The 20,961-nt window shown below is 40.7% G+C and overlaps 2 protein-coding genes and 1 long non-coding RNA gene across 17 annotated transcripts in view; 1 reads left to right on the forward strand and 2 right to left on the reverse strand.

Moving 5' to 3' along the window:
- Window positions 1-5,762: 5,762 nt before the first annotated feature.
- On the forward strand, window positions 5,763-8,217 carry LOC119770437. 11 transcript variants are annotated; one of them, XM_038266888.1, is made up of 4 exons: window positions 5,766-5,943; window positions 7,161-7,480; window positions 7,544-7,732; window positions 7,854-8,217. In XM_038266888.1, the coding sequence occupies exons 2-4, from the start codon at window positions 7,405-7,407 to the stop codon at window positions 7,898-7,900; spliced, it is 312 nt and encodes a 103-aa protein (XP_038122816.1). In that variant the 5' UTR covers window positions 5,766-5,943; window positions 7,161-7,404; the 3' UTR covers window positions 7,901-8,217. The 11 variants fall into 11 exon arrangements, with proteins under 11 accessions (XP_038122866.1, XP_038121497.1, XP_038122816.1 ...); XM_038266831.1 differs by lacking the exon at window positions 7,854-8,217 and having other exon boundaries at window positions 5,767-5,943; window positions 7,161-7,233; window positions 7,326-7,480; window positions 7,544-7,746; XM_038266528.1 differs by lacking the exon at window positions 7,854-8,217 and having other exon boundaries at window positions 5,768-5,943; window positions 7,161-7,233; window positions 7,288-7,480; window positions 7,544-7,746.
- Window positions 8,218-8,430: 213 nt separating this feature from the next.
- Window positions 8,431-9,631, reverse strand: LOC6035793. Its single transcript, XR_005279102.1, has 3 exons — window positions 9,028-9,631; window positions 8,856-8,968; window positions 8,431-8,793 (listed from the first exon to the last, which is right to left on the reverse strand). It is a non-coding gene; the product is annotated as an uncharacterized LOC6035793 (long non-coding RNA).
- Window positions 9,632-14,668: 5,037 nt separating this feature from the next.
- LOC6052953 (ubiquitin-conjugating enzyme E2-17 kDa) overlaps window positions 14,669-20,961 on the reverse strand; it is a 35,799-nt gene continuing 29,506 nt past the window's right edge. For all 5 annotated transcript variants that reach the window (XM_038257420.1, XM_038257428.1, XM_038257447.1 and 2 more), the window contains exons 5-6: window positions 15,724-15,907; window positions 14,669-15,633 (exon numbers count right to left, since the gene is read on the reverse strand). In XM_038257420.1, coding sequence (XP_038113348.1) covers window positions 15,494-15,633; window positions 15,724-15,907 — 324 coding nt within the window. In that variant the 3' untranslated portion in view covers window positions 14,669-15,493. The remainder of the gene's footprint in view (window positions 15,634-15,723; window positions 15,908-20,961) is intronic.

Genomic DNA, 20,961 nt, shown 5'->3' on the forward strand with positions numbered 1-20,961 from the left:
TTGGTTTTGTTATTTGTTTTTGCAAAACCGCACATTTTTAACGAAAGTGTCAAAAATATTCGTAATCACCTTTTGCCTCTTGGTGGCGCTTTGTGTTAGTATGTGTGTGGTCTATGTTTACGGACGTGCACGCAGAACACAGAACAGTGAGAACTAGCGAAAATGATTCACTTTCTTCTGATACAAGTCGCCATATTGAAATTGCTTGAAGATTCATACCCGTGGCTCAACACAAATCAACTCTAAAACAAATGCTCTTAATGAAGCTGAAATAGAGCTTTTTGATGCTGCCACTGGCAACACTGCAACACAATATTTCATCAATCTGGCAACACGATATTGTTTCGTGTAAGAGCGAAAGAGACAGCACCAAGAAATAAAACTAAAATAATATCAAATCTTTCATCCATTCAACCAAAATAAATCGAGCCAGGAGCAAAATGCAGACAGCTTGGAAGAGAGATATCTTTGGGTGAAGAAATTGTTCGCTGTTTTCATCTGTTGGTAAGCTCTTGGGTAAGCTTTTTCATCATTTTAAAGTATGCTCTAATTAAAACATGTTTCAGGATGAACACAACTTCAGGGTATCAACCAAGGTATCAACTTCTACTGTTCCGGAGACCTTCGCGACCAGACGAATATTTACGGAAATGGAGGAAAGTAGAGATTTCATTTCGTCAAAGCTGGATCATCCGACTTCGTTAACCCAGTGGACATAGGGAGCGTTCTTTTATTACGTAACGCAAAATTTGGGATTTTTGTTTTTGGTCTGTTATTACGTAACGCAAAATTTGGGATTTTTGTTTTTGGTCGAAATGGAGTAAAAAAAAGAAGTTGTCTATACAGATGTCGGCCATCGTGTCACCAACTATTTATTGCTAGTACCCACCAGTACTCTATATTACGAGACCCCTGCGCTGTCCGATTGATCCACACTCGCGGGACCAAAATGCAGTAAATCAGAGTGAAATTAAACTTGACAATAATCATACAAATGTCTATGTTCTTACTGAAAATACAATAATAATCTGAAATTTTGAAATCCAACCTAACAACAAATTCAAAAATATGAAAAATCAAACATTTCAGAAAATTCAAATCACTTTTTTTTAATAATAAAGAAAATTTCAACATGCAGAATTGAATAATAATTTTAATATTAAAGTTTTTATAAATTCAATAGCTCAAAAAAGTTAAAACTCGGAACGAATGTACAAGTCGAAATTTCAAAAGTTTTCAAAACCGGAATCATAGGGGAATTTGGGGTAATATGGACAGTGGGGGTAATTTGGGCATCCCTTTAAAAATCACGTTTTCTTCGGATATAAAGTGAAAACGGTAATTTAAGTGATAAGGCTAGTACTAGTAATGGCCTAGGAGTATGGACAAACCAAAAAAGTTGGAATAGGTTAAGTAGTTTTGGTATAATAAGTAAAAGTTTCCAAAGGCCGGTTGGCACTGTCTTAAATTCTAATATTTGAAGGTTAGGAAATAAGGTTTTGCAGGGGTTATATGGCATAAAAGTGGAAATTTTTTGTTTAAGGGGGTTGCTTGGACGATGCCTGAGATATGTACGTATAAAAATTGTGCATTTTATTCATTTTTATCATCAAAAATCGCAATTTATGATATAATGGGGGTAATTTGAACATGGCTTGTGGGGTAATTTGGACATACCTGAAAGTCTACCTGTCAGGCAACAAAAAAGTAACTTTCATGGTTGGATGAGTTTTTAAAGGGATTTAGATAAATTTAGAGGGATTTAATATGTCAAAACAATCAAAAATGAATGTGAGCAATGAAAACTTTTACAAAACCCTATTTTTAATTTAGATAAATTTATTCCAATATTCGACTTGATGAAAATCTGATTACTGTACATTTGGCGTTCAACAAGACTCTAATGTTGATTGCTTTTAATTAATTTCTTTGACATTTCTAATTTCTATGCTGGTTTACAATAATATTTAAATTTGAAGGGCTACAGAATGTAAATAAAAAAAAATGATATTTTCAGGCTAATAAATTCTATATAAAGATTGATTTATATAAACATAAACGATACCTTAATCACTAAAAACAAGTATAGTGTGCCTGATCCAGAATCAATGTTTAAATCATTCAGTATTAATGATTAAATTTTGTATACTACACTGAACTATTTGTTATCTTCCTATTGAATTACAGTTCTATCACAAAATCACAATTTAAACCTTTGATGAAATATTGTGAGCAACACTTCAAAATATAAAGCAATTACAAAACCAGGTTGAAGGATAAAAAACATGCTCAAAAAATCAAATGTTAAACTTATTCTTCAACATGTGTCCAAATTACCCCACAAAAGGTGTTCATATTACCCCACAAGGTATGTCCATATTACCCCACAAGGCATGTCCAAATTACCCCAAAGGGGTGTTTTTGTGTGGGGGTAATTTGGACACCTTTTAATTTTTGCGATAAAAATGGGTTTTTCATCAAAATTTATCGAAATGAATGACATTTTTCCATCAAATATGGTCTCTATTATCCTCTGGTGTCATCCACATTCCATTAAAATATCCATACAGCCCGTAACAGAACAATTTCCTTAGGGTGTCCAAATTACCCCACACTCCCCTAGAAATTCGTAATAACAAATTTAAGAAAACCTCGAAATTAGGGGAAATCTACCCTTTCCAATCAAACACCTATCTTCGTCAAATGGAGAGTTTGATGCTCGATTAAAGCTCCAAAAATACTATTTGGGCTATAAACTTACCAGCAACAGCACCGCCTCGAGTAAGCACTCAAATGTATGCCACTTACTGGCCAAAAAGAACACATTTAATGCACTTTTGATCATAATTTGTATTTTGCGAGACCACTTCTCATCATTTTGTTGGCACACACAGTGACACACACGAGAATTCCTCAAACGCTTAATGAATACCCAAGTAACCAATCAGCACTAAAAGTAGTAATTGTTCAGCACTAACAGCGCTTTACCTGCAATTAATAACAGCTGAATTGTTTTGGAAATTGCTGGAAAAGCGCTTTTACAGCTGATTTGCAGCTGAGTTTGGACTTTATATTTCTGGTTTAGAGCTAGGCCCCTACTGTTCTTGATCCGCCCTGCAAAACGTCAAAAAATATGAGATGCAAAAATGTTGTCATCTCTTTCTCTCTCGTCCTCCTACCCCAGTTCTATTTTCGGTTTGTTTACTTCTTTACCGACACAGCTTGATGGGAGGAAATTGGCTGAGAGGGAACAATTTATTTGATGAAAAGCTTGGTGTTGGAGACTTGATGCCAGGCATGGGTTGTTGATGTTTTTCGTTGATCGAATCATGCACGCTTGCCGTCATGCCTAAATAGGCGGTGGGATTCGGGCGCAGTTTTAGTTGTATATGTAAGTTGCATTTCGTACTGGAATGTGCTAACTTTTTCTCGAGACTAATTAATCATAAAAAGGAAGCCAAACGACGGACTTGGACAGATTCATCAACGGTGTGTTTGCAACCCCGGAACAGCATGACCAACTCTCAACGGAGAAACATTTGAAAGCAATTAAAAAAAAATTGTGGTTCTTACGGTGGAATCCCAAGCAATTGCCGTTTGCATTTGATACCAAACTGGCCCCCAAAAATGCCAACATCCATCCTCTTAGTCTAAGAAATCTGTCCAGCAGAAGTGATGGTTCCCTTTCTATTGTGCTACACCTTGGTAACACCGCAATTCTCGCCGCAATTTCACCTCATTGAACATAAAATAATCGTGCAAAATATCGGAATTGGATAATCTCAGCTGCGACCGACAGCCGTTCCGTTTTTCCTCAGCTGGTTGATTTTCGTGAGGATGAGCGAGCCAGAGATATATTGTTTTGGTTTTCATCATTCTTTCTCTTTCACATCTCAACTGTGTTGCCAGTTTAATGGGAAAATATTAGGCAGTGTTGCTGGTAGCAGCATTAAATGAGCTGCATTTCAGCATTTGCTAGAGCAGTTGTTTTAGAGCTGATTTGCTCTAAGGCTAGCTGTTTTAATGCAGATTAGCTGTGGAATGCTGGTTTACAGCCTATTAATGATTTCTTTTAGTGCAGGATGGTTACTTGGGTATCGCCAAAATTAACTTTTCACTTTCGCTTACTTTTTCACGGCGCACAGTGGGCGAAATGGAACCCAAAATCGGACTTAATTGAACGCGGCTGGTTCCCTGGTATAACACATAGTGTTTCTTATGTAAAAAAATCCGGGGAATCGATTGGTGATGGATTCATCCACCGCACGAAACGGCAAAGGGTCCATTTTGCCCCAATTACTCATTTTTAACATTTTTCTTGAAAATCGGTCTGTATTTAGAGCGGAGGCTTTTGCAGCCTTTCAAAATGCACTTAACTTATTTGAAAATGTCCCAGGAATCCAGTAAAAATAACCACTTGCACCGCAAAAATCATCTAGGGTCCATTTAACCCCAATTCCGCTATAAAAGCATTTTTGGCCGTTTTCAAATGTTAGGTCAGATTTCAAAATCTGAAAATATTTTTATCGTAAAGATCAGACAATTTTACATAAGAATGACGATTTGCACTTGAAAGTTTGACACATTTATGTTGATATAGAAATTAAACTAAATAAAAAGATTGAAGAATCACTTTTGGGCCAATTTTCCCAAACGCAGAATAAACTGCCTTTCACATACATTTTATTTTCATCAACATAAATGTGTCAAACTATCAAGTGCAAATCGTTATTCTTATGTAAAATTGTCTGATCTTTACGATAAAAATATTTTCAGATTTTTAAATCTGACCTAACATTGAAAACGGCCAAAAATGCTTTTATAGCGGAATTGGGGTTAAATGGACCCTAGATGATTTTGCGGTGCATGTGGTTATTTTTGGATTCCTGGACATTTTCAAATAAGTTTAGTGCATTTGGAAGGCCGCATAAAGCCTCGCTCTAAATACAGACCGATTTTCAGAAAAATGTAAAAAGGAATTGGGGCAAAATGGACCCTTTGCCGTTTCGTGCGGTGGATGAAACCATCACCAATCGATTCCTCGGATTTTTTTACATAAGAAACACTATTATTCATACCAGGGAACCAGCCGCGTTCAATTAAGTCCGATTTTGGGTTCCATTTCGCCCACTGTGCGGCGCTTAAGATATGAAATTGCTTCCAACTACCGGCAACATGTTCTTTTGATCATTAGTAAGGCACTCACTTGAAGAACAATCCCGAAAAATGTAATATATTAGCAAGCGCCATCAAAAAAACAAACGCGCCAAGTCGTTTGACGTTTCAATTTTCACTTTGCATTCCAATCGAAGGCTGAAGAAAACCGAGCGAGAGACGAAGGCAAAAAAGAACAAAGGCTGGCCGTCAACACCACCACCCAGTCAAATCAATCCGAATTCTGAAACGGAATCTAATTAGAATCGTATACAAATTCCGTTCAAAACGCAACAACCGGTTCCGTGTTCGAACCGGTTGTTGCGTTTGAAACGGAATTTGTATACGATTCTAATTAGATTCCGTTTCAGAATTCGGATTGATTTGACTGGGCAGCAGCACAGCCAGCGATGCCAGGAAACTTTCCCTATAAATGCCACTTTTCGTGAGTGTTCGTTTGAACTGTCAGCGCAAATGGCAACACTCGACAGCTAGGGGGGTGACACTTAGGTTTTGCCGGGTCTGGAACTTCGAGCTCGGAGCCAGCACCGATCTGAAACCTTGCCTGGAACTTTGATATTTTTTAAACCCAACTTGTTGGACTCGGTTTAGCGTGCACTGCTCAGCAGCTGTCAGTCAAAAAAACAAAACAAAGGCCACGTTTTTCGCGAAAATTCTCGGTGATGCGATGTGCCCAATCAAGGCGTCCGTGAGCGGACACTGGAATCGTTCCGAGTTCGTGAGGTGCGGCACACATGGAGCGGACATCATCGTCGTCGGCAAACCAGAGTATGCAGACCGTTTCGAGGACTGGGCATATGAAGAGGAAGGGTTGAAGTTTTACCGACGGAATTTCCAGCCGGACGAGTTGCGGATGTTTGGAAAGCGGCCAAGGCCGATTAACTCCAACTCGAACAACTCGACATCGAACAAGCGTGATCTTTGCCAGCGGGATGGTGCGCAGCAAAATCTTCTCTGGAGGTTCTTGCTACTGAAGTCGAGCGTGACGTTGTACAAGTTACCAATTACAACCCAAGTAACCATCCTGCACTAAAAGAAATCATTAATAGGCTGTAAACCAGCATTCCACAGCTAATCTGCATTAAAACAGCTAGCCTTAGAGCAAATCAGCTCTAAAACAACTGCTCTAGCAAATGCTGAAATGCAGCTCATTTAATGCTGCTACCAGCAACACTGCCTAATATTTTCCCATTAAACTGGCAACACAGTTGAGATGTGAAAGAGAAAGAATGATGAAAACCAAAACAATATATCTCTGGCTCGCTCATCCCTCACGAAAATCAACCAGCTGAGGAAAAACGGAACGGCTGTCGGTCGCAGCTGAGATTATCAATTCCGATATTTTGCACGATTATTTTATGTTCAATGAGGTGAAATTGCGGCGAGAATTGCGGTGTTACAAGGTGTAGCACAATAGAAAGGGAACCATCACTTCTGCTGGACAGATTTCTTAGACTAAGAGGATGGATGTTGGCATTTTGGGGGCCAGTTTGGTATCAAATGCAAACGGCAATTGCTTGGGATTCCACCGTAAGAACCACAATTTTTTTTAATTGCTTTCAAATGTTTCTCCGTTGAGAGTTGGTCATGCTGTTCCGGGGTTGCAAACACACCGTTGATGAATCTGTCCAAGTCCGTCGTTTGGCTTCCTTTTATGATTAATTAGTCTCGAGAAAAAGTTAGCACATTCCAGTACGAAATGCAACTTACATATACAACTAAAACTGCGCCCGAATCCCACCGCCTATTTAGGCATGACGGCAAGCGTGCATGATTCGATCAACGAAAAACATCAACAACCCATGCCTGGCATCAAGTCTCCAACACCAAGCTTTTCATCAAATAAATTGTTCCCCCCTCTCAGCCAATTTCCTCCCATCAAGCTGTGTCGGTAAAGAAGTAAACAAACCGAAAATAGAACTGGGGAGGAGAGAGAGAAAGAGATGACAACATTTTTGCATCTCATATTTTTTGACGTTTTGCAGGGCCGGATCAAGAACAGTAGGGGCCTAGCTCTAAACCAGAAATATAAAGTCCAAACTCAGCTGCAAATCAGCTGTAAAAGCGCTTTTCCAGCAATTTCCAAAACAATTCAGCTGTTATTAATTGCAGGTAAAGCGCTGTTAGTGCTGAACAATTACTACTTTTAGTGCTGATTGGTTACTTGGGAAGTTATGCGTTTGTACGAGGTAATCGTTAAAGCTCTCCTTCGGAGCGATTCCGGTGAAAATGATCTCCTTGAGGTTGGAGTTGCGCAGACATTCGGCGAAATCGCCTACAGTTGTAGGGCAGCAGGAACGTTCACGTAGGGAGCAGTTCAGCGTGGCCGCAATCGGATCGAACTGTTCAAAGTTTCCAAACTTTTCAGCGTTTCCTGCGTCGGAGACAGTCCCAAGTACTTCATCGTGCGCTTCAAAGCCTCCAAAAAGTCCACAGTTACCTGTTCATCATCATCCGGCTCGTGGTCCCAGCCGCCGCCAGAACTGGTCAGTAGTGGGCAGCTTGGCCAACCGGAAGTTGGCGAAATTCTTGGCGCGATTATTGGGATTGATTAGATGTATGTGGTGCAGCCCGAGGTGGCAACGTTCGGAGAGTATCGTAGAATCTTTTTCAATGTAGTTCTTCTTTCTTTAGAATAATAAACCAACTTTCTCAACACTACATTTTCTTACTTATAGCGGGAACCAGATTTCGCAACACCACCAAGTCGATCAACCGCATTTAATCGGGCAGTTCCACGCGTGCGTTTGGCCGGATTGCTATTTTTGAGTGCCAATGGATGCTGGAACAGAATGATCCAGTTTGCCAGATTCCGTGGAATATCGGCTTACTATCCTTTGTTGCTGTTCCGGATACTATATTCGACCGTTTGTTGGGTCAACTGTCCTAGGCCTTCGTGACCTGCCCAGAGTGCTCGTGGTTCCAATGTACGGGGCATTGTCAGAGCTTCAGCTTTGCAACAAACGGGTAGAGCCGATCGTTTGGAGAATTGTGAATGCTGCAGCGTATCAAATCCTATAGCTGTTCGCTCTCGTAACTAATTGTCGCGTCTTTGACTTTCTGGAATAAACCTTCGAAAATCCCTAAGATGAACCTAAAAGCTGGTGCCACGACCTGTGCGAGTGCGACCGTGGTCAGCTAGCCAACATTTGCCGATGCAACCAATCTCTTGTTGAATGAGTAAGAGTTGGACATTATTTTGGGACGGATTTGGTCTGCAGAAGCAGAAAAATTTCAATCTAGATTAAGATTAAGTTTGCTGTTGGAAATTACATTTATTCTGCTTGCATCGGGTTTTTAAAACTTAACAAAATCCTCCATTGCGTTTTCAATTTTCTCCAGTACCGGATCCACTTCCAGAACTTCCTATGGAACCACAAACAATAGTCGAGCAAGCACGATCCAGACCACGTCTCGGAGTTGTTTCTTGGTTCCCTTTGCTGCCTTCTCGCTTATTTTCTTTGGAATTATAGATCGTCTTCTTTGTGTCTTAATCGAACTCGTCCAAATAGTGCGCGTCATCGACCAACCATGTCGGCACCTAGTTGCAGCTGGCCATGCCCTAAATAGTCGTCAATGTACACATATACGATCCTCAGTAACTGTTGATCAGGCGTTCTGCGAAATTAAGATCACCTTAAGTCACAAGTTCATGACCGATTAATGTTTAGTATACGTACCGGTGGAATTAGCGTCTGCCGTGAGGAAGGCGTCCTCTAAATGTGGATGAAGTCTAAATTTTCGTCGAACATTGAAGGTAAACTCCGACATTCGATGCGATTGCCGGAAGGTACTGCAAAAATAATTAATTACAATAAATTCGTGTCAAGAATGCCGACTACAGCAACTTACCATTCAGACTGTCTGCTGGCACCATCAAGCTTCCACAGTTGCAGAACACGAATTAGGACGTGGGTGGCCCTCGAACCGCTGCGATCGCCATTTCGAAATCGAGTTGCGAAAGGGAGTCGCTATAGTATAGGAGTATACAGTTGACGGCGGTGCAGGATCATTCGTGGGCGTCATACAACCCGACGGAGGTTCGTTATCTTGGTTTTGCGTGCACTTTCCGGTTTCGCTTGCTTCGAACGGTAGAGGTTGTCCAGCCCGGGTGCATCCCCCTCACTTCCTCTTACCACTGCTCTCTTTGGCCGAGGCCTTCTTCGCGAGCGCCTTCTGCCGCTTCTCCTCCTCCTCTTCGAGCCGTATGTCCTCGATGTACTCCTGCAGGTCAATCTTCTTGCTGATGTACTCTTCGCGCTGGACCTGCGCAAAGTTGAACTTCATCGTACGGTCGTCAAAGTAGCGGCTCGTAGCCGAAGATGGCCCGGATGTGGGACGAGATTTCCTCCTCGGCGCCCTCGTCGTCTATAAAGTCTTCCATCTCGGAGTCCGAGTCCTGGAAGACGGAGAGGCGCTTCTTGAACTGGGAAGAGGATGCTGGGGGGAGGGCCAGATCGTTTGCGCTGGACGTCCAGCGGAGGGAGTTGGCGCGTCCGTTAGACGTTCGCCGGGGGAATGGTCAAGATTTGGGTTGGTCTCTGGAGGTGGGTGGGGCCACTTTGGCGGAGGAGGATGACGACAATGTCGAGGGTTTGCCGGAAGTGGCACTTGAGATTGGCTTCCTGGTGGAACTTGAAGAGGGCGTCGGGTGGGTTTTGACGGCGTTGAAGAGGTTGGCTTCTTGGAGGCGAGGGCAACTTCCAGCTTGCTTCGGGCGGGGTCAACGGGTTTCGAGGAGCGCAGGAACGTCGTTCTTCCGGTTTTGAAAATGAAGCTGAAGTCGGTGGCTTGATCACGGGTTTGCTCGTGGAAATGACTGAGCTTTGGAATGCGGCCGTTCGGGGTCTTGGTTGACGGGTTGGGCCGCGCCAGTTGAAGTGGCTGACGGCGCGGATCTTCTTCTCCTCCAAGTAAGCCATCCGCCCTTCGTACTTTCTTTTCCTTCTTGGTCATCAACCGTTCCGGTTCCTTCTTCTTTTTTCTCCAACGTACCCAGTGGCGTCACAAGCTCGACCGGTTCTATCTGCTTCTGCTCGGCCAGCTTTAACAGCGTGGCGAAATCCGGTGGAGGAGGTCCCTGCGGTCGTTTGGCTTTCTTCTTCGCAGCTTCCTTCTTTCGCCTTTGCCTCCAATTCCGTCCTTCGCTCCTCGTACCGATCCGATCAACCACCTTCCGGCTACTTCCGGCCGTTTCCTCCCTCGTACTCCCCTCCCCCCAGTTCCGTCCTCGGAGAATTTTCCTCCTCCTGAACCCGGTTCAACGCGTCTTTCACCCGCGCCTTCGCCTTTTGCATTTCATCCTTTGATATGGTCCGCTTCTCCCCATCTTTGAACTTCTCCTCCTGCGTCGCTTTGTACTTGTCCATCAGCTGCTGGTAGATTACGGACGCTACGTTCGACGTGTGTGCCCGTAATCATCCTTGTCCGGCTGTTCCGGACCCTGGAGCGTCACGGCCGTGTCCTGCATGTCAATCGCATTGTCCAGCACGTTTGCTGCTAAACAACATTAAAAAGCAAAAAAAAACAAACAAAATCCGAAACAGAGCTTGACGTAACAAAACGTCACACGTTTTACACTTTTAACAAAAGTTACCCTAATTTGCAAAGAAGTTAGCTCGGGGCTCGAAGTTCTGGCACCGTGCCAGAACCGCGCCGAAAACCTGAAGTGGCACACTCTTGCTCGACAGAGTGTTGGAAGAAAAAAGAACTAAGCCGATATTAGAAAAATGGGCGTGGCCCAATGCATTCGCCTCGATTAGAATACCCTTGGGATTTTTTTTTGTTAAATGCTTGGTAAAGAAATAGAATAACTTTTAGTGAAAGTGAAAATAAACAGAAATGTTCACAAAAACTTGCTCTACTCGTTGGTGTACTTGGTTTTAGTAAAATTCAAGGAAGACTCTAGATTATCCAGCATCATTCAAACACGACCGCTTATTAGGATTAAAATGGGTAGATTTCCCCTATAACAATCAAAAACTCTATTTCTTCCAAAATTAAAAAATCTAGAATGAAAAATTAAGAATTTAAGAATTTGAGAACTTAAGAATTTAAGAATTTAAAAATTTAAAAATTTTAGAATTTAAGAATTTAATAATTTAGGAATATAAGAATTTAGGAATTTAAGAATTCAGGAAAAAAAATTAAACATTTGTACCCAATTTGTACCAGCCTTATTTAATAATTTCCAAATTTCCTGACTTCCGTATTTCCAAATTTACTAATTTCCTTAACTTGCTAACTTCCTAAACTCATAATTTCCTAGTTTCCTAACTTCCTAATTTCCTTACGTCCTAATTTCCTAACTTCTTAACTTCCTAATTTCCTAGTTTCCTGATATCCTAATTTCCCAATTTTCTAACTTCCTTACTTCCCCACTTCCTAATATTTTAATTTCCTTATTTAATTTCCTAACTTCCTAATTTCCTGGTTTCCTAATTTAAAATTTTTCTTATTTCCTAATTTCTTAATTTCCTTGTTTCCTTATTTCATTATTTTCTTATTTCCTAATTTTCTTTATTTTACTAATTTGCTAATATCATAATTTCCAAATTTCCCAATTCCCTGATTTCCTATTTTTTTTCTGATACTTTTGTACCAGACCCTCTCCGATTTCAATGAAACTTTGTAGACATGTTATCCTAGGCCTATATAAGCCATTTTTGTGCATATGGAGCAAATAGTACTCGAGAATAACATTTGAGAAGGGCGTAAGGTATTTAAATATTTTTGTATTCTGTAATTTAAAAATTACTGTATCTCGAAGCCGTTGCGTCGTATCAAAAAGTGGTCAAAGACAAACTTGTGGGAAATTGGACGGGCTTTCTGAAAAAAATACACTGAAACATAAATACACCAGCCCGGGAGCATGTTGACAGCTCCCATACAAACTGAGCGTACCCCTTTTTGTGGGCCCAGTGGGCCTAAGATGGCGGCCTTCGATATTATCTAGCCAAACTTTTGAAAATGGCGAATAGTTTAAAAAAATAAAATGTTTGCCTTGTTTCCGTTTAAAACGACAAAATATGCAGTCTAGAATCTTTTTCTTAAAAAACTTGTTTAGAGATACGCCACGTTCAAATATTAGTCTAGAACAGTTGAAGTGAGTGGGCCGCGAAAGCCGTCACGAAAAAAAAGTTTCTCATGCAAATTCTGAGTTGCGTATTTATTGGGCGGACTCCGACGAGGCCCACTCACCATCTGTCGGTGGATACGCGTAACTCACGAAAACTGTCATGTTAGGGGACGGCTGAAATACACGCCACATCTATGAGATTTTTTGATTTTTAAGTCTAAAACTTAAATTTGAAGGTGATGTCACGATTTTTTTTCGTTCAAAATTTTTGAGGAAATAGCCTAAGATGTTACTAAAAGACTGACGAAAAATGCAGGATGGTATGTCTCTCCTAAAAAAATACAAAAATCATTTACTAAAACTGTTTTTTGAAAAGTGGTCTAAACGTCAAAATTTTTAAAAACCGGTAGTGGGAATCGATTCTCCAGACAATTTTACATAAAAGTCTCCGTATTGACCATTGTCCTATGTCCAATCCTTGGGAAGATACAGCGGTTTTAAAAATAAAAATGTTGAAAAAACGGGATTTTTGGTGGTTTTTGACATTTTCTATATGACAGACTTGGTTTTTCAGTCTCGTAAATATTTTTAACGAAAAGCTCGTCCAATTTCCCATAAGTTTGCCTTTGAAACATTCTCTAGCGTGAGCAGGACACACTCTTTGTTTACAAACCCACAACGGCCCTTTGGCATTGTTTTGCTTGAATTCTTTGATTTTTTCATCAAAACATATTACAAACAAGCACCGCGCGAAGAAACGTCAAACGCAATCTTTCCGTTTCTGTTACTTTTCAGCTGCGTACCGCTTAAGAAAAATCTTTTCGTGACCCTTTCCTTGACCTTGGGCGTTTTTTTAAATAGAGTTTTGCGTTCCTTCCGATCAGCATACCAGCCTTTAGCCGTGAGGACACAGTTGCAGGAATCACCAGGACCACATCAACTTCCAGCATCAAATCGTAAACACCGCAAGTTTAAACAAATAATTCAATTTCCCCACTCGGTCAGCTGAGTCGGCAAAGCAGTAAACAACCCGAAAATAGAATTGAGAGAAGCAGAGAAGAGAGAAAAAGAGACAACAACATGTTTACCTCTCCATTTTTTTGACATTTTGCAGGGTTGGAACAACAACAGTAGGGGCCTAGCTGGAAATCAGAAATATAAAGTCCAAACTCAGCTGCAAATCTGCTGGAAAAGCGCTGTTAGTGCAGATACGAAAACTGATTAGCTTTTGCACGCAGCTCTTAAAGCGCTGGTGCGCTGGAGTGCTGAACAGTGACACGATTTAGTGTTGTTTGGTTACTTGGGCAGCTATTATCTATTACTCGATTGGTTGTACCTCCGTTTAACAGTTCTCGTGCTTCTATTGGTGCTTTTGGTCCTTAGGTCCAATACGCACCTCCCAAGAAAAGGGGTCAAACAGCAGAACAAAGGAGAGGGAACGATTTCTTGGGGGGTTTTTCAACCTCCTTGGCTTGCTTTCGCTGCTGCCCATTTGATTTTTTTTCTTGACTGATTTCTTCCGAAGTGCGTATACCGCTTTAAACACGTTGCCCCATTCATAACTACGTAGCATGCATTGAACCTTAAACTTGTCTAGTGTCGATTTTTGAAATTCCTGAGACACCCCGGACGTCGGTCCAATGCATGGCTTTCTACCTAAGGTACTCGCGATTGAGTGTGTAGTAGTGCGGTTGTCAAAATCGCTATCTCTGACTCTCTCACTCCACTGACATTGACATTGTTTATGTTTTGGTTTTCCTGGCACGGTTCTTTGTTCTTTTGTTATTGTTTTGATTTTAGTGGCACGGAGTCATGCACTCACACTAATGCAAAGCAAGATGACGAGTACCTTTGATATACAGCCTTGGGTCCAATGCGCACTTACCAAACACAATGGATCAAACATGCTTCCTCCTTCAGGAATATGTCATTTTGTGCCAACAAGGGCCACAGCCAAAGTGTGAACAAACAAATGTTAACATCAACCGAATAGACTCTTTGTTTACACTTTGGTTTAGAATACATACATACACAACACCAACGCAGGCACCGGTAAGTGCTAAGTGATCTTCATTCACGCTGTATTAAGTTTATTTTTTAACTTCAGTTTATATATTTTTTAATTCGATTAATTAATTATTGTGAGAGAAAAACATCAAGTTTTTATTGAGTGGGAGGTCATGTAGTACCAGTGCGCGCGATTAGTCTTAGTCGTTTTTTTAAATAAAATTTGGGATGAGCAGCATGATTGAGACTGAAATGAACTAACATTCTTAAAGTACGAGCTTGTTTCATTCAACTGAGAAGGAATAATTCAGAACTCCGTTTACAACGGAAGATGTCTGAACGGAAAAGATTGACAATTCTAGGGACGTCCATCGAACCAATCGAAACCCTACAGCAGGTGCGCAGTAGTTATTGTTTTTACGAGTAATCAATAAGATTTATTTACTGTTTTTTGTTTTTGTTTTTCAGCTTTCCGTTCAATCAGTGTGTGTAGTGGTGGTTTCCGATCTCTTCTGCGTGCGCGCGTTTTCTATATCCCTCTCCTCTGCTCTGCTCTGCTTTCTCTCTCACACATTAACCTGCTGCTGCTGTTGTCGCCGCTCTCCAGCTGATCACCGACGAGTGCTACTTGCTGTTGTAGTTGCTGCTGCTGCTTGCTGATGTTGTTTGCTCTGCGTGTGACATTGTTCTCTTGTGTCTCTTGTGTGTAGTTGTGGTATGCGCATTTTGAATAAATAAAACTAAACGTATTATTTTGTTTGCATATATTGTTGATGGTTTCTGCTGCTGCTGCTTCCGCTCTCTCTCTCTCTTTCTCGCTCTCCCCCTGGCCGTTCCGGCGCTCCAGCTGCGCTCTCTCTCTCTCTAATCCATATGTTGCTGACGGCGGCGGCGGCGATCGAGAAGAAGCTGCTGGCGGACAATGTCGGTAAAAGAAGTAGAAGAAGCTAGGGGAGCCACACTGTTGTCAGCGCCGCCTGCAGCAGCATCGCCGGTGGCAACATCCGGCGGCGACAACAACGGCAAAGGGAGTTGTTGCGGCGGCGGCAGCAGCTGGAGCAGAACAAGGGAAAGGACGACGAGAAGCAAGTCGGACACGAGTGGGAGCAGCTGTTGCTTTTGTTGTTGTTGTTGTTGGTTGCTGTTGAATTTTGGGTTACTGTTTTTGTTGTTGTTGTTGGTTCTCTTGCTGTTGCTGTTGTTGTTGATTTCTAGGTTACTGTCTGGAACGCATCACATAGCATACTTTCTTGTCCACTCCCGCGCAAGCTCATTGTATTTTTCTCGATCGGTTTTGTATATTCTAGCGATCTCTGGTACGAGCGGATCGTCTGGATTGGGATCACATAGCAGAGAGCAAATTGATAACAACACTGTGGAAGAGAGAGAGATGCGAGAAAAACATTTTGGTTAAAATCAGCAAACTAACTCGCTAACTCAGCAAATATTGTCGCTACTCTTACCTTTCGATATAGTTAATGCGGGTGACCATTGAGATCGTAAGATGTCGAGGCAAATCGAACCATTACTATTTATGTTAGGGTGATATATGCGCGTTGTAAAAGCCACTTTGGGTGGTTTGAATGGGTAATCTGTAGGGAAATGTATGGTTAAGAAGAATACACCTCCTTGGTACGGACTGTCGGGCTGCAAAAGGAAGAGAAAAATAAAAAAAAATCATTAGCAAAAGACAAACTAGACCGATTCAAAGCTAGAAAAAGTGTACACGCTGAGGCCAACAACCGATTCGTCCAAATTCGCCGCTCGCGGCACATCCCACGTGCTGAAAAAAAAACTATCACCTGCCGACCGGCTTAGAGAGTCGTGATGGAAACACCTCTTGGTGTTGTCGGTGGCGAGTGCGAAGGGAGTGTGTTTATTTTTGGCGCAAACCAATGCAGCAGTGCACGCGCTGTGGCCAGGAATGAGGAAGTTTGTTACGTTTGCAAACTACCCACTCCGCACGCATACGCATTTATGGGACAGGCAAAAGGTAGAAGAGCTGCTGTTGCGTTATAGCCCCGTGGAGTTTGTCTTGGGCGTTCTCCATGTCGTGGATGGTAACGTGACCAGAGGAGACATATTTGCGAGAAATCTGATGCAGCTGTGCATCCAGTAGTCTAAATTTCTGTTTGGAATGATGCTTTAAATAAACAACACTAAACAATAATTATCCCGAAGCTGTTATACTTACAAAACGTTGCCTAGAAAAGATCAATTACAACCGCTAAGTCTTGATATTTCATGATACGAAGAAACATGTAACATTGCTGCCAGATCTCAAATGTTGCATACGAAAGGGGACCAGGGCATTATTCTTGTTATAACGACTGAAACATATAAACGCTAAAGCGGTCAGGCCTACCGCGTCAAGTTAATCGTAAGGATGATTCGTTAAAATGGATTGATTTCGAGCATGGATGTTTGAACAATAGCACAATTCTGAATGTATTGGTCAAAACGTTCATCGTTTGTGCAAAACGAGAGAGAATTGAGAGAAAAATTTCCACTACCGGTCTCTTTTCGCTCAATTCTCTCACATTTATCGTCGAATTCCTTCATTTTCTTGACATTCGCGTCCTATTGCCTTCTCCCTGATTCCTGTTTACATGCATTGGAGTTAATTGCTCATGAATGTGAGTTCGTTATAAGTGCTCGTACGAAAACCTACCAATAAAATCGAGAATACAAAAGAGGAAATGAAGATCTCCCGTTCACGTTTCAGTGTGTTTTTGGAGATCACACTCCAATAAAGTTTCAATACACTATCTATCATGGTTATAGCGCAACAACTTAATCCCATCTAATTCGCAGATTATCACTCTCAGAGAGGATAGAAAACGTTAATGTAGCTTGCGAGATATCTGCCTAAAGTAGCCTCTTTCTATCAGTCTTCCTTTTCACCTAAACCCCGTGGTCTCATCGTTAAGTCTTTCGATCTCTCCGAAGACCATAATGAAAGTACGCGAGAGGGCGATTTAGAACCACATTACAAACCGTTAAGGTGAAACCGTTGATCATTTTCGAAGATATACAGTTCCATTTGAATTAGCGAATCCGCTCTGTATATGAAATTTAAACAAATATCTGCAAAACATTGAATACAATCTAGCTTGAGAAACTTGATATCGTACTGCCCAATTTTTTTCAATTTTTTCCCCGTGTTCATAAGGTCATTTTGAGCTACTTTGTTCTACGAAAAACTTTACTTCTCTTGTTTCATATTTTTCTTGTTCTTGTGTTTTAGGTGCAGTCTAGACTCGATTATCCGAAGGTCCCAGAAAAAAATCATTTCGAGTAATCGAATCACGATCTTTGTCTTTTAATTTGGATTGTCGAGCTTTAGTATGACCCCTAAACTACTGTAAAGGGATAGAGTTTTTAAATCCAAGATGGCGGCCAAAATGGCGGTTACGAAATACTGCAAAATTGCTTTTGCATTTTTACGGCCATCGACCATTTGAATTTACCTGAAACGGGGTTTCAGAACTCGAATTTGATGTGATGTTAAAAATAAGAAAATGAAAAAAATAGACTTTTTTTTGTTCGTGATTCGATTATCCGAAGTCTCATACAAACCATCGGATAATCGAACATCGGATAATCGAGGTTTCGGATAATCGGTTTACCTTTTGCTTATCTTAAATCTTGTTTTATTTTTAATGTTTTGCCTTTCTTACTAAAGTAAGGTATAGGTTTTACTTTATGGCTGGACGTCATTTTCATGTTCGTAAACATGAATTTTAATCGGAAAAATCGCCAAAAAATCACACTGCATCGATTTTCGACGCTCTACCGATTCATCTTGACAGAACTCGTCTATCTCCAACCCTCGAATTTTGAGAAAATAAATTCCGTGGAGATCGAGTGATGTTCGTATATGGTAAAATTTTGCCAAATTTTGTGTCGCGTCGTTCTCAGCTCCCCTGAATCCGATTTTGATTCTTCTGAATGCAGATGAAAGCTAGTGTGCTGAACCTGGGCGAGTTGCCGCTCAAATTTTGTAATATCCATCTGTTTTCGGATGTGGCCAGACTTTTCAACAAAATACACAGTTTTCAAATGAAAATATGGTCAAAATTTTTCATTTTCATATATTTTATTTATCTCAAAAATTGCACTTTTCGAGCTCTACAACCTCCCAAATTTTCATCCAGATTCATAAAATGGTTCTGGAGTTACAGCCGTTTGATTAACCTACCATAAGAAAAAAATCCCTAAAAAACGTTACTTAATCCACCCTTAGGTGGTTGGTGCCTTCCTCACATTTAAAGGGTGCTATCCAAAATGCATAAAGTGCGTAAATATCACTTAAGTGCTTATAACTTTTGATAGGGTTGTCAGAACTTCAATGTTTTAGACGCATTGGAAAGCTCTTTTGAATACCAATCCAACGATATGTCGCATGAGAGATCCGGATAACGTTTTCATCAACATATCTGAGATCCGGCCTCGAAAAAGTGCGTAAATAACACTTAAGTGCTTATAACTTTTGATAGGGTTGTCAAAACTTCAATGATTTAGACGCATTGGAAAGCTCTTTTGAATACCTATCCAACGATATGTCGTATGAGAGATCCGTACAACGTTTTCATCAACATATCTGAGATCCGGCCTCGAAAAAGTGCGTAAATAACACTTAAGTGCTTATAACTTTTGATAGGGTTGTCAAAACTTCAATGATTTAGACGCATTGGAAAGCTCTTTTGAATACCTATCCAACGATATGTCGTATGAGAGATCCGTACAACGTTTTCATCAACATATCTGAGATCCGGCCTCGAAAAAGTGCGTAAATAACACTTAAGTGCTTATAACTTTTGATAGGGTTGTCAAAACTTCAATGATTTAGACGCATTGGAAAGCTCTTTTGAATACCAATCCAACGATATGTCGCATGAGAGATCCGGATAACGTTTTCATCAACATATCTGAGATCCGGCCTCGAAAAAGTGCGTAAATAACACTTAAGTGCTTATAACTTTTGATAGGGTTGTCAAAACTTCAATGATTTAGACGCATTGGAAAGCTCTTTTGAATACCTATCCAACGATATGTCGTATGAGAGATCCGTACAACGTTTTCATCAACATATCTGAGATCCGGCCTCGAAAAAGTGCGTGAATAACACTTAAGTGCTTATAACTTTTGATAGGGTTGTCAGAACTTCAATGTTTTAGACGCATTGGAAAGCTCTTTTGAATACCAATCCAACGATATATCGTATGAGAGATCCGGACAACGTTTTCATCAACATATCTGAGATCCGGCCTCCAAAAAGCGTATAAATAACACTTAAGTGCTTATAACTTTTGATAGATTTGTCAGATCTTCAATGTCTTGGACGCGTTGGAAAGGTCTTATAAATACCTTTCTAAAACGGACAAAATCGGTTCAGCCAATGTCGAGATAACCGAGTGACAATTTTTTGATCAACATCCCACCACACACACAGACATTTGCTCAGAATTTGATTCTGAGTCGATAGGTATACATGAAGGTGGGTCTTGGAGGTCTAATTGAGAAGTTCATTTTTCGAGTGATTTTATAGCCTTTCCTCAGTAACGTGAGGAAGGCAAAAAGGTAAAAGCCCACCTGGTGACCTTCGCCAACATTTTTCGTTTCTAATTTTATCCGAAATTTCTTCCTACATTCATAGTACAGACCATGAGTGAGCATCTGAAACAAATTTGACATCGATCGGCAATCCCGATCAATTTTTACAACGATTTACTTTTTGCCTTTCTTACTAAAGTAAGGTATAGGTTTTACTTTATGGCTGGACGTCATTTTCATATTCGTAAACATGGAGATTCAGCATGAATTTTAATCGGAAAAATCGCCAAAAAATCACACTGCATCGATTTTCGACGCTTCGTCGCCAAGTTGTCAAGTTGAGCTTCGAATACTGGCGCGAGAATGCTGGCGCATATATGTTTTGGCTCCAATTATACTAGTTTGTAGTAGCTTGTCTACCGATGTTTCCTTCAACATGTAAGATATCGTAGCTTTTCGGTTTCTCTTGCCCTTTCCGTTTTTGCATAACTGTCCAATGTTTATGCAAAAACTTTTGTGACATAGGACATTCATCCGGCTACAAACAATTTGTTTCCCGTGTGCTTCTAAAATCGCCTTTAAGTAGGCTTCATTTTGTCGTGATTTCTTAAGTTTATTTAACAGAGATCATTGGATTCCAATAGGAGCTTTCTAAGCTTCTAAGCTTTATATCGTTTTCAAAGTTTTCAATGCTCGCGACGCCAATGGCTATCTACCTAAGGTATTGCGAATGAATGTGTAGTGGTGCGGTTGTAAAAATAGCTATCTCTGACTCTCTCACTTTCGTAGATGCTGAATGGCAAGCTTCTTACTGTGCGGTTAACTTGTTCCTCGGTTTTGCTTTGCGCCTGCTTTGTTCGGTTTTTGGGCTCGTACCAAAACTAGAAAACCAAAACCGTGGTGTGCGCATGGGAAGCTTGCCATGCTTGCGTTTGTCATAAACGCTTGTTTGATTAAGAATTTGTACGATTAAAATTATTCTTTCGGTGAAAATTGCGTTTTCAATTTATTTTGGAACATCATTAATAATACCTTGCTTTCATTATAAGATTTTTTGTATCAAGTCGATGTTATGAATTGAAAGAAGTTATATTCTTTAGTAAGAAAGGCTCTATCTCACCCCTGGTGGGATCAAATCGGGTTTT

The sequence above is a fragment of the Culex quinquefasciatus genome, chromosome 1 (assembly GCF_015732765.1).
Source record: "Culex quinquefasciatus strain JHB chromosome 1, VPISU_Cqui_1.0_pri_paternal, whole genome shotgun sequence".
NCBI classification, from domain to species: Eukaryota; Metazoa; Arthropoda; class Insecta; order Diptera; family Culicidae; genus Culex; species Culex quinquefasciatus.